The sequence below is a fragment of the Oncorhynchus mykiss genome, chromosome 3 (genome assembly GCF_057628025.1).
Source record: "Oncorhynchus mykiss isolate SJ-2025 chromosome 3, ASM5762802v1, whole genome shotgun sequence".
Taxonomy (NCBI): Eukaryota; Metazoa; Chordata; class Actinopteri; order Salmoniformes; family Salmonidae; genus Oncorhynchus; species Oncorhynchus mykiss.
Window position 1 is genome coordinate 31281113 of NC_143024.1, and position 14170 is coordinate 31295282.

The window sequence follows — 14170 nt, forward strand, 5'->3', positions numbered from 1 at the left end:
CATTTTTACTCCTGAACTTATTTAGGCTTGCCATAACAAAGGGGTTGAATACTTATTGACTCAACATTTCAGCTTTTCATTTTTATTAATTTCATTTTGACATTATTGGGTATTGTGTGTTGGCTAGTGACATAAAATCTCAATGTAATCAATTTAAATTCAGGCTGTAACACAACAAAATGTGGAAAAAGTCAAGGCACTGTAAATGTCCATATACTGAACAGAGGAGAGATAATATTGCTTCAAGCTTTTGCTGATAAATCCTGCGATGTAGAGGTCTCCAGAAGGCTGCATGATTTGTATCTGAAAAAAGAACACGCTCTTAAAGCACACAGACACACACAGGTACACACACACAAACGTATCCACCCATCCATGACGTTCTGCACGTCAAACCCAAAACCATACACACACACTTCACTGTCAGTGCATTATGTGACATTATGTTACTGACGTGCAGCACCAGGTTGACAGTATCATAGTGATGTTCAGAGTTTATTGGGGTGAGAGGGCCTGTGAAGGGCAGATGGGAAATTGTGACAGAAATGCACAGACACACACCACGCATGACCCAGGGCTATTTAATTCTTACCGATCCAATTCCTCATAGACATCATCCTCCCCTCTGGGCTTCAGGTCCTGAGAAGAAGAGGAGAAGAAGAGGAGAGAGAGAGAGAAGTGGTGGGAGGGAGGGCAAGAGAAGGGAGAAGGGCATAGTACAGCAAGAGATAGGAGGGGAGGAGAAGAAGAGAAAGACAGAGGCATTGTAGAATGAGAGAGGAGAGAGATGGGGAGAAGGGGGTGAAGAGGAGGAAGGGAGAGAGAGACAAGGGGGAGGGAGAGGAGATTACATTTAGAGGCATCCTCCTGGGTGGGATGCGATTGATTTGTTAATATCACTAATGTAAGGCTGACAGTTAAGAACCGACAGGTTTTTCTGAACCACAGGACTGATGGGTGGAGACATATCTGCTGACAGAAGAGGGAGAAACACACACACCCATACACGCACATGCGAATACACACACACACTGAGGACAGACTAGCAAGGGAGGCCACTACAACCTCACCTCCCCACACACACACAGACTCAGGGGAACGCTTCTGTGTCTGTGATGCTGAGAACAGAACACAATAACTCACCATGTACACTGAACTCTGAGGATAAGTCTATAGGGAGAGAGGAGAGAAAACAGTATTTAATAACCACACTGAACCCTGGGGAGAAGTCTATAGGGAGAGTGGAGAGAAAACAGTGTTCAATAACCACACAGAGTGAGAGAGAGAGAGAGAGAGAGAGAGAGAGAGAGAGAGAGAGAGAGAGAGAGAGAGAGAGAGAGAGAGAGAGAGAGAGAGAGAGAGAGAGAGAGAGAGAGAGAGAGAGAGAGAGAGAGAGAGAGAGAGAGAGAGAGAGAGAGAGAGAGAGAGAGAAATAGGGGGGGGTAGAGAAAGGGTGAGAAAGGGTGAGACAGGGAGTTAGATGAGGGGTAAAGAAGAAGAAGCGAGGAAACAAAGGAAAACAAAGAGAGAAGAAGAAAGAGACAGAAACAGAGGGCCAGAGACAGGAAATGAAATGGTGGGGAGACAGAAGGAGGAGAGAGAGAGGGAGAAGAGAACAGAGATTCATCAGAGTATTGAGATACAGAGAAGGCATGAATCCATCACCTGTCTGACATCCTCAGGATTCTCATAGATATTTTCCACTTCCCCAGAGTAGTGGGAGAGAGACTGTTCAATACCTGTGGAGAAACACACACACACACACACACACACACACACACACACACACACACACACACACACACACACACACACACACACACACACACACACACACACACAGTGAGAGGCAAACTGCCAGATTCATTGCATCGACCTCATAATATGTCATGCCCCAGATCACTCACTGGACTTGACAGGTCCAGAGATGGAGAGAACACGAAGGAGGTAGGGATGTCAGAAAAGAAAACGCCGGAAGACTCACCACGGCGAGAAATGTCTTTCTGTCTCCATAGCAACACACCAGCAACCGCGGCAACCAGGGGCACCAGGAGTAATAAAGCAGAGAGGAGGGAGGGAAGGAGCGAGGCACTGTTGCTCTCTGGGTGAGGAGGAGAGATAGAGGTAGTGCTCTCTGTGTTCTCTGAGAGAAGAGGACAGAAAGAAGTGAGAAAGAGAAAAAGAGAATAAGTTAATGAGTGTTGTATGAATTAAATACTTGTACATCAACAGTGTGGTCTCATTCCCAGCAGGGGGCAGGCCTGATCCCTGGTTTAGCTCCAGAGAGGTCCTGTCTAAATAGCGAAAGACAAAATGGGAGGGTGAGTCAATGTGGGTATGTTGTAATGTCTAACTCCTTATCATTGCAAGACACTCAGTATTATTCACACTCCATACAGTACTCTGGATGAAATAGAACGATGAAAGAGAAAGTTGGGAGGGGAGACACGGAATTATTACATGACATAACCATGTGATTAGCTCATGATATTCAAATGAGCCATTTGTAGACTGACAAAGCGCCACACGCGACATGAATACAGTTAGCTGGTGTGTTTGCATGGTGAGGTGAGGTGACATCATTCATGCAAACACAGCCACAGGGAGACATGGGAGCTGTGTGGGAGGTGTCAGTTACCACAGTGACAACTACCTGCTCACAAGCATCTAGAATATAAGAGAGACTTTGATGTCACCCATGTAAATCTTCATTTATATATATATCTCTTAATTTGTATACCAGCGATGTGACCATTACTAACATGCTACTGTTAATTATATATTGCTAATTTATGATGATTCTATTGTGAGGTTGAAGTCTTTCTGGATAAAAACAAATCAATTTGATGGCACCCATGTTTTATTTGTACTACATCATCAAGTACCCGCCAACATCAAGTTACAAATTCCAAAAACGTCCAGAAGTTTGTTTTTCGTAGAAGTTTCCTTTACAGGCCTTCACCTTGCCCTCCTTTCTTGACTTATACATGGTGCTTCAAATGAATCAATCATGAAGTGCTGTGTGAGGTGTAATTGATTGGTGGGGGTGGTGGTGGTGGTGTGTGTGTGTGTGTGTGTGTGCGTGTGCGTGTGTGTGCGTGTGCGTGTGCGTGTGTGTGTGTGTGTGTGTTGGAATAGTGTGGTGGCAGGGAGCTGACCCCCGGGCCAGGTTGACCTGCTCTGTTCTCAGTGCCAGCTTCTTTAACACTGCATGAATTATGGTAATTGGGTGCAGCGAAGTGAGGGGTAAATACCATCACTCCTCAATGGCCTGGGTGCACCTTCACTCCCTTCCTTCCTCTCTGCTCTCCTCTAATTGCCTTTCCCTACACACTTCCCCACATGACAAAATATTATACTCCACACTGTAGTATCCCTCGACCACGTACTTCTTACTATAGAATATTGTAGTATACTGTACTCCACACTGTAGTATTCTTTGATCATGTGTAGTACTTACTATAGAAATGTGTAGTATACTATAGCATACTATACTACACTCAGTAGTATCCCTCGATCGTGTATTTCTTACATTATAATGATGTAGTATACTGTAGAATACTATACTACACGCTGTAGTGCTTACTATATAATTTTGTAGTATACTGTAGAATACTATATTACATACTGTAGTATCCAGTCAGTCATGTAGTGCTTACTATAAAATTCTGAAGTAAACTGTAGTATACTGTCAAATAATATACTACACACTGTAGTATCACTCGATCCTGTGTAGTACTTACTATATAATACTTTGTAGAATACTACTGTCAAGACGCTAGCCCTTTCAGTGAATTGGCAAGCAGAGATGTGAACAACCCCCACTCTCCTGTTAGGAGGGGAGGGGCAGTTTTTATGACTTTACAACTACGTCGTAAATTCCTTGCAGAGACTATTGTCTCCCTGACCATGCAGCATGGGAGAGAGAGCGTCACAGTAGAACAAAGGCACTCTCCCACCAAATTCTACTACATCCCAGAATTTGAGAATTGAACAATATTCCTATTTTGGAGAATGTGTAAACGGTCGGTGGAGAAGCCAGCTACGACCCTAACTCTGTTTATACAGGTTCCTCAGTTACGAGGCTTGCATCTAATTCTTGTATAAAATGAATGAGTAAAAGATTCAACTATTTGCGAAATTATGTAATGTGTTGTTAACCTTTAAAATGAGAGAATTGGCCACCCATGTAAAGTTTAACTAAGTCAGTAGCGACACCCAAATTAATAAAGATTGGTTGGAAATGATGAACCAACCCTTTTCCACTCTTGAATAAAAGCCTCGGTGGAACTCAATTCCAAATAACGGCAGGACTTGTCCCCCACGTTGAAAAGTACTAATTCTAATTTCAACTCTACAGACCAGGAAACGTGAGAGCTTGCTCCACACGTGAAATGGTATGAACTCTGAACTATTGATCACCTAAAGAAGAAGTGCATACTAAACTAGCATATATCAGATTGCAGCTGAACATATGCGCAAATCTAGTACGAGAACACTGACTGACGAGGACGAATCTCCAGAGTGAGATGAACCTCTCAGACCATGTGAACCTCTCACACAACATCCCGGAAGAATCTACAAAGGACAATGGCAACATCGACTGGGCAAACCAGAGCCTCACATCACCAGCTCAACTATCGAAGCCAGGTTCACGTAAATACAATGCATTACTTTTCCGAATGAGCGATCTTTAGTGGCATATGTATTTATGTGAGAATAGCTTCCCAGGTCCGATAGAGACCCATGTTCCTTAGTCTTCCTTCCAAAACCCCCTTCTCTTGTCTCTGAATCTATCATGTTATAACCAAACAGTTTTTTGTTAAGTCCACTAGGGACGATATTCACTGTATAATGTTATTATGTATTGTATATTCTGTAATTGTTTAATTATTTAGTAAATAAATAATTGAGCCAATAGGTGTATGGATGATTCATAGTAAAGGCTGGGTTCGTGCAGATAGCCAAGAATTTTATGACGTTTGGAATGAGAACTGATGATAATAATAATAATTACAGAGAATTGATTTGATAAAATAACGCTCTTCACATTTAATGACAAGCCAGAGACACGACACTACAGTTTTATCCACATAAACACTATTGTTTTTTTAATTATAGTAATACTACAGTATTCAATTTGCATATACCCCACCAATTCCCATCCCCCATATCCCAATTTGTGGCGGCAGGTAGCCTAGTGGTTAGAGCGTTGGACTAGTAACTGAAAGGTTGCTAGATCGAATCCCTGAGCTGACAAGGTAAAAATCTGTCGTTTTGCCCCCTGAACAAGGCAGTTAACCCACTGTTCCTAGGCCATCATTGTAAATAAGAATTTGTTCTTAACTGGCTTGCCTAGTTAAATAAAGGATAAATTAAAATTAAAATTGTGCCACCCATGAGTGAGAAACCTACATGCCAAATATAGACTATATGTTGTGTTCCTTACAGGTTATAGAAAAGAGCAGAAGCATTGAACAATCCATTCATATTACAGTCCTACAGGTTATGGAACATTTCCTCTTATAGTATTTGTCCAGTAGGTTTCCTCAAGGGGAATGCACCCACTTCTACATCAAAGATAAAAAAAAAACACTTAGTAAATACTATGGTAATGTCTGCAAAAACACTACAGTGAATATTATAGTATATAAATATAGTAACAGTACAGTATTTATTCCATAGTATACTATATTATTTTATTATGTGGGTCTATCATCCATCCCTCCCTCTTTCCCTATTTGCTCCCCTCTGTTCCTCTATTATTTCCTCCCATCTCGCTCTCTCTCTTTCCCTGCCTCCCATCTCGCTCTCTCTCTTTCCCTGCCTCCCATCTCGCTCTCTCTCTTTCCCTGCCTCCCATCTCGCTCTCTCTTTCCCTGCCTCCCATCTCGCTCTCTCTCTTTCCCTGCCTCCCATCTCGCTCTCTCTCTCTTTCCCTGCCTCCCATCTCGCTCTCTCTCTTTCCCTGCCTCCCATCTCACTCTCTCTCTTTCCCTGCCTCCCATCTCGCTCTCTCTTTCCCTGCCTCCCATCTCGCTCTCTCTCTTTCCCTGCCTCCCATCTCGCTCTCTCTCTTTCCCTGCCTCCCATCTCGCTCTCTCTCTTTCCCTGCCTCCCATCTCGCTCTCTCTCTTTCCCTGCCTCCCATCTAGCTCTCTCTCTTTCCAAATCAAATCAAATCAAATCAAATTTTATTTGTCACATACACATGGTTAGCAGATGTTAATGCGAGTGTAGCGAAATGCTTGTGCTTCTAGTTCCGACAATGCAGTAATAACCAACAAGTAATCTAACTAACAATTCCAAAACTACTGTCTTATACACAGTGTAAGGGGATAAAGAATATGTACATAAGGATATATGAATGAGTGATGGTACAGAGCAGCATAGGCAGGATACAGTAGATGGTATCGAGTACAGTATATACATGAGGTGAGTATGTAAACAAAGTGGCATAGTTAAAGTGGCTAGTGATACATGTATTACATAAGGATGCCTCCCATCTCGCTCTCTCTCTTTCCCTGCCTCCCATCTCGCTCTCTCTCTTTCCCTGCCTCCCATCTCGCTCTCTATCTTTCCCTGCCTCCCATCTCACTCTCTCTCTTTCCCTGCCTCCCATCTCACTCTCTCTCTTTCCCTGCCTCCCATCTCGCTCTCTCTCTTTCCCTGCCTCCCATCTCGCTCTCTCTCTTTCCCTGCCTCCCATCTCGCTCTCTCTCTTTCCCTGCCTCCCATCTCACTCTCTCTCTTTCCCTGCCTCCCATCTCCTCTCTTCTCTCCCACATCCCAATAAGAGAGTAAATGGGACCACAAGACCACAATACAACGTTCAATCAGCCCTCACAAACAGCTCATTCTAAATGCAACACTTCCCTTTGCATATCCATTACTCTTGTTAAAACATTGCTTTGTTGTGTGTCATCATCATGGCTCCTCGGTATCAGTGATGTATGGGGGTATTGGTAGTGAGCTCATCCCCATTAGGAGATTCATTCAACTCTCAGATCCTTCTGTGGCTGTGTGTGCTTCCTCAGATACAATGAATGTGAATACATTCCAGAGAGCTGTCCTGGTGTCCTCCCTCACCATTTACACTTATCAACTGAAGAAGTGTAGGGGTGTGAAGAGAGGGAGAGAGAGAAAGAGAGAGAGAGAGAGAGTGACACAGACAGACACAGAGAGACAGGGAAACAAATACTATTTGAACCCATGTGGGTCTGGTGGTGATGACAGTGACAACCCATTACCTCTGTTGGGACAGAAGCCATAAACAGTCTGTCACTCAGCCAGGCAGGCACACGGGCAGGCAGGCAGGCAGGCAGGCAGGCAGGCAGGCAGGCAGGCAGGCAGGCAGGCAGGCAGGCGGGGCTACAAGGTCAGTGCTCTGTGAAGCGTGGTTGTAGAGCAACTTCAGGTCAACTTGTCTGGCTGTGATAAGCAACAGAACAATGGGTTAAGGATGTAGAATAGGATATAATGCAATAGAATAGAATAGGTGAAACAGACAATAAGACTCCCATTCAAAGCAATGCTCTGTGGTGTGTTGCTGGATCAGACATGGTACCATATTGGGTGTCATGTGGACGTTTTCTTCAGTCAATACTTGGCAAATCCTCACGCAGAATTCAGTGCCTTTCTCTGTCTTCTATATGTGTACAATTCTTGTTATTCTCACATTTAAAGTTTATGTGGAGTTTAGAATTGGAATTTAGAGTTCATCCTGCCTATTCCATTTCTGGGCTGATTGGTTAGCTCACAACAGGGCCCTGGAGATAACGAGATGAGAATGGAGTGGGCACACATCCAGCACTGAAGGACTGGAGCGACGGGAGAGAGGGATAAACACAGCCAGGTGTGTTTACATAGCTAACGGATTAGCAGCTGAGCTAGCCTGCTGTTCACTTCTCTCTGTTGGGAAGGGATGTCTGGTGTGCTTAGGATTTAGAGCTGTGATTCCCAACCAGGGGTACTAGGACCCCTGGAGGTACTCGGCCTATCCACAGAGGGTACTTGAGAAGACTCATGAGACCATAGGCTGACTGGTAAAATGCACATGAGGGGGTACTTCAGGGCTACTCCGGGCAGAGCAAAATTCTGTTGGTGAAACAGTAACCCAAAAAGGTTGGGAACCACTGATCTAGAGCAGTGTTTCCCACCTCCGGTCCTCTAGTACGCCCAACAGTACACATTTTTATTGTAGCCCCAGACAAGCACACCTGATTCAACCTGGCACTCAAAGAGTTGAATCAGGTGTGCTTGTCCGCGTGTGCTGTTGGGGACCACTGATAGAGGAGGTTCATGTTCAGTAAACATGGACTTGGATGAGAGCCTATTTGCTCATAATGATTATAGTGGTATTGGCTATAATGGTGTTAAAGAGCAAAGTATATTTGAAGCTCTCAAATGGAAACATGCAAACAGATGAGTTACATAACTTCCTGGTTTTACAACTTCTCTGTTTGTATGATTCCATCTGAGTGGTTTAAATATACTTTCCCCTTCTGTTAATCACTGATGATAATCACTGATGGGAACTGACCAGGGGCGGACTGGGACCAGAAATCGGCCCTGACATTTCTAACACATCGGCCCAGACCGCCCCTGGAACTGACTGTGTAGGTGCGAGGGAGAAAGGATAAGATGATAGCAAGAAGGAAAGGAAGCATTGTAAAGGGACCTATTTGGACAAACATATAGGCCTATTGTTGGTCCTGCTAGGTACAGTTAGTTGACATTGACCTGAGAAAAGTTTTTTTTAGCATTACCGATTATGGTTAGCATTAGGAGAGGGTAAGCTGATCTTAGATCTATATCTAAAGACCCAAGTTGGACCGTTTGGTTCTCTCCACCTTTCGGGGGCAGTTTGACGGTGTAAACAGCCTTGACCGCCTGTCCATTCTGCAGCTGCATGGTGCAGGTGTAGTTCCCAGCCGTGTCCTGGGTGGGGGACAGGGGGACCACGGTGCTGAGGCGACCCGGGCCAGAGGAGCTCCACTTCAGCGTGCGACTCTGGTTCTGGTGGCTCCACACCACCCGCTTCACCTGGTGGATGGAGGAGATGGATTGTGCTTATACAGTGTGTTCTTCATACACCAGAGCCGTGTTCAGGGGACTATGCAATAGTCCAGGTTGTCCTTCCCTGTTTCAGTCAGTTTTCCGTTTTGTGCCTAATGAACTCAGCCCAGGTGCTCAAGGAGCCATTTTGTGCCTGAAAGCTCACCACACATCAGCTAACTATCAAAGTGAAGAGATGAGGCATGAATGTTGCCAGTCAGGGGATGGTTACCTACCTGGGAGCGCTCTGTATACTGACACGTCAGGACCAGGGCTGATGGAGAATGTCTGGCTTTCACTGGGATGGAGGGATAGTGAGAAAGGAGGAAGGAGAGGAGAGTGGAAGGCAAGGGAGTAGGAAAGAAAAAGATAATGTGAGGTAGGGATAAGGAGAGAGTGAAGGAAGTACCAATAAGTGGTAGTCAGGGGACAAAAAGAGAAGGGGGCAAGGAGAGGTGGAAGGTGAGTTAGGGGGGGTGGGGTGGATGAAAAGAAAACAATGAGAGAATCAGAGATTGGTCAAAATAATATATATTCATTACACAGAATTGCTTCTAATGTGTCGCCTGATGGTGACTGATGCCCCATGTCTCATCAAACCCCAATGAGGATCAATCTGGGTGTAATCAAGCCCTACAGACACACACGTCTCTGTCAGTGATTACAGTGTTTAATGTGTGCCTCCCACAGCCCTGGTGGGAGTGCGGCAGGTATAATCGTACATAATTACACCCATAATGAGGCAAGATAAAAAAATATATGGGTCCGCGGGGCTTTATGTGTGTGTGTGTGTGTGTGTGTGTGTGTGTGTGTGTGTGTGTGTGTGTGTGTGTGTGTGTGTGTGTGTGTGTGTGTGTGTGTGTGTGTGTGTGACAGACGTGTGGAGCAGGGTGACAGTGACAGATCGCTTGGTCATGTCTGAGCAGCTGTGATGGCTGCCAGAGGGACAGTGATTATTAAAGCCTTCCGAGACTACAAAAATGGACAGACAGGTGTGTGAGTATGTGTGTGTGTTTCTGCGTGTGTGGGAGTTGGACAGTATTTTCAGTCTTTGTTTTTATTCATACCGATATCTCTATTTCAGACATAAATGAATCACACTTATCTCTTCGCTTCTCCCTCTTCCCCTCTGTACCTTGGAGGATGCTAAGTAGGGTCCTCTGGCTGAACGCGTTGTCATTGAGGAAGACCTCACACGTGTAGAGGCCTCCGTCATTCAGCCCCGGGCTCAGCAGGAAGGAGAAGAAACCCTCTTTTGGGGTAGACAATGGCCCGTCCAGGCTCAGCTGGGCATGAGTCTAGATCAATCAAATTCATTCAATCACATTCATTTATAAAGGCTCTTTTTACATCAGCAGTTGTCATAAAGTTACACCCTTTCCATTTTACAGTAACCCGGCCTGGACCCTGTGGAGCAGGCAGAAACAGAAGCACTGTAGCTAGGAAAACCCCCTTGAAGGAAGAAACCTGTAGAGGAACTCAGTTGAAACGCACGCAAGCTTGAACACACACACACACACACACATCCTCTTCTGGGTGTACCTTGCTCTGCTCTGTGCGGTCCCTCCAGCGGTCGTACCCGTAGACCAGGGTTGTGGTGTTAATGTTTTTGCTGTCTGGGGGCTTCCAATAGAGCAGGACATAGTCGCCCCGCATCGGAGGGCAGGCGAGGGTGAGAGGGGTCTGGGTGAGACTGGCCATAGAGATCTGAGCACCTAGGGAGGGGGAGAGGAGAGGGAGGGGGAGGGAGAGAGAGAAAGAGAGAACGGGGGGAATTGAGAGAGAACGTGAGAGATAAGAAGAGAGAGTGGTGGGGGGACGGTGAGAGAAATATGTGGGGAAGATTGTGGGGTTGAGAGTATTAGAGAGGAGGATGAGTGACAGAGATGGCAGTTTGGAGAGGAACAGAACAGACAGAGGAAAAGAAAAAGAGATAGGGAGAGAGGTGCACAGCAGCAACAGGGATTATGTCGTTATGTTTCTGAGAGAGAGCTGGTCCCTCAGTAAGGTCAATGTGTATTGTGCTGCTTGATCCAGAGGCTGCTGACTCTGTGTTTTAGCTGGACTAGAGTCTACTGTACATGGTGACGACACTCACTATGGCTTATATTGGTGAACGAGGCCACATTCATACCTAGAAAGAGAGAGAGAGAGGGTGAGAGGGAGAGGGTGGGAGGGAGGGAGCGAGAGAGGGAGGAAGAACGACAGAGAGGGAACAAGGGAGTGAGAGAGATAAAGGGACAGAAATAAAGCATTTGGGTTAATGTGGGAGCAGTTGTTATAGTGGGAGCACATATAAATACTAGTCAATTACATAACAATGCCAATACAATGCCGATCTAAATACAATGCTTTACTTGGAGTATTGAGATTCATCCCAGATTCCAATTATGTCACTACACCCTTTCCTGCCTCTCTCCACCCCCCGTCATATCTCACCATCCACGCGGAGGTCCACAGTGAAGGGGAACATAGGGGAGCTGCTGTTACCCCTTGGGTACACCTGGCAGATGTATACCCCCTGGTCAGTGAGGCGTATCTGGGGCAGCTTGGCAACACCCCCCCCTGACCTCTTTGCCAATCGTAGCGGCGTCCCGCCAGGGGACAGCCAGGTTACCTCGGAAACGGTGGAGGCGGGGGACACTTCTGCCATCAGACGCAGTGTGCTGTGGTGAGGGAGAGTGGCTGAAGGAAAGATAGAGACTGGGACCGATGTAGGAGGTAGGAAATAGGAGGAACGAAAGAAGAGATAAAAAACATGTGGGATATTGATACTACAGTCTGACCTGATTGTGTCAAATAAAGTGGGCATGGGGAATTATTTATACATAATATTTACATCAATACCATCACAACTGTATATTACATGTATATGGACATACTATAACGGTAGGTTTGTGTACAGGACCAGAGTTCTATACCTGTGAGGATGGCTAATAGTATGATCTTCTCTCTCAGTTTCTTCTCTTGCTGTTTAATCAGACAGGAGTAGCGACCCTTGTCCTCCATTTTGGGGACAAACAGTAGAGAGAAGTCCCCAGTTTCCTGAAAGTTTGAGTCAACCAATCGCATGGAAGCCTTTGAGGCTGCGCCCGAGAACTGCTGCCTCTCATTGGCTGAGAGGACCAGTTTCCAGTGGTCCACCCCGGGAGACTTCATCTTCCAATTAATGCTCACAGAGCCCGTGAGAGGCCAATCAACACAGGGTAAGGTGACTTCCCTGCCAACCATTGTCACAACGACATCACTCCAGTCAGGGTCTGATGACGACAAAAAACACACACAAAAACAAATGAGTGAAATAGTGATAGGTCTAACCTTCCAGTGGGCTTACAGGGGACTCCTGCCATGGCTGCTCACACCTATCCGGCTCTATGTGCTCTGTAAAAACGTAAGGTGCTAGTAGAAGGGGTTGCAGTTGGATCAGGCTCTGGCCTCACTACTGATAGATGAGACCTGAGGAGATAAGAGGTGACTAGTTCTGGAGCCACAATCAACACTCAGACTTAACCCAGAGATGCTCATCTCTGCTTCCAGGGGACTCTCAAATGGCACCCTACTTCTTAGAGCCCTGCTCCAAAGTAGTGCACTATATAGGTAATAGAGTGCCAGTTCGAATGCAACCCAGGTTTTTATCCTTCCTTTATAATCAGTAACTGATTTAGATCAGGAAGAGCCAGTGTGTTGTGGACTCTTTAAGCCTAATCAATGGCATTAATGGACCAATTAAACGCCAAGGAGAGTTGAGAGCCAGCCAGACTGGACGGATTAGAGGTGTGTATCCCTGCTTTGACCTCCAAATGACAGGAATATTTCTAAACCTCTACTGAAATACTACCTTATTTATAAAATACTACCTTATTTATAAAATACTACCTTATTTATAAAATACTACCTTGATTATTTTCTATGTTATGTCTTCCATATGCTTTCTGATAAAAGATCCACTGATCCCCGACTGAAGGATCCCACATTAGTTTTCAGCTTCAAAACGAGTGGGTAACCCAGTCACAACAGTTGTATGGGAGAATAATTGCAGGTGAAGGTTATTTGTGCGATGTCAGCTATCAATGGTTCAAATTTCACCATACCTTTAGTGGTCGTGTCAGATTGAGTGATGAGCATCGCTGAAGAAGAAATAAGAACAAAGAGGAGCCATCTAAACTCCATGGTCCAAGCGGAGGCAGGTGTAAAGTCAACTCACACACAGACCCACACACACTCTCCACTAGCACCCACCATCACCACAAACAACAACACCCTTCTCATCTCCAGTTTACTAGTAACATTTCTGTATTCTATAACTGTCATTAACAGGGGATGTGGTTGCGTTCCAAATGGCATTCTATAACCTATTTAGTGCACTACTTTTGACCGGGGCAAATAGTACCGGTCAAAAGTAGTGCAATATATAGGGGATATGGTGTAATTTGGGGCCGAACTTGTGTCTTTACTTTGAACAGGATACGACCTGTCCAAAACCTTGATAGTGTTCAGGAAGAGAGTGTCACTGTGTCCACTGTTAGTGACTGATAAACACTTATAGGACTGGCACAGGGGGAAAAGGCTAGCACAGAAACACAAACACGCACACACTCACTCACTCACACACACACACAGTATAACACACCAGGCTACATGATGATGTAAACTCATGCTGCAGCTCAGGCACTGTACTGTGTATGTTCTTGAACAGAGAGGGAAGAACTTCACTTGGGATAAAATCCATACGATGACCTCAATACTGGGGTTGAAGAATGACAAAAGGAACAAGCACATACAGTATATGTGACAGGGAGAAAGGGAAAAAGACCAATAAAGTGGAGCGAGAGATGAAGAGATGAAAAGAGTGAAAGTGAGGGAGAAAGACAGAGAGAGGTAACGAGGAAGTTAGAGAGATAAAGAGAGAACAATAAAGAGTTTGGGTTATTGTGGGAGCAGTGGAACCCCTGGGCTAAATGTCTTTACATCCCATAAATGTGTTTAATTAAGCTAACGGTGCTATCAGCTCCTCTGAGCTCCATTACTCCATTACCAGATACACTCTTAATTACCACTGAGCTGACGGGGAGAGAGGGGAGAGAGAGAGAAAAAGAGGGGGGAGAGAGAGAGA

General features: G+C 45.2%; 1 protein-coding gene across 1 annotated transcript; it reads right to left on the reverse strand.

Annotated features, from left to right (window-relative positions):
- Positions 1-242: 242 nt before the first annotated feature.
- g6f-like-b (G6F-like-b protein) lies at positions 243-13241 on the reverse strand. Its single transcript, NM_001195273.1, is given in 13 exon segments — positions 243-303; positions 593-639; positions 1144-1170; positions 1666-1739; positions 1985-2143; positions 8853-9045; positions 9294-9355; positions 10193-10355; positions 10600-10772; positions 11156-11191; positions 11497-11760; positions 11979-12317; positions 13149-13241. Coding segments are annotated over 13 exon segments (1677 nt in total). The 5' UTR covers positions 13228-13241.
- Between the last annotated feature and the right edge of the window lie 929 nt (positions 13242-14170).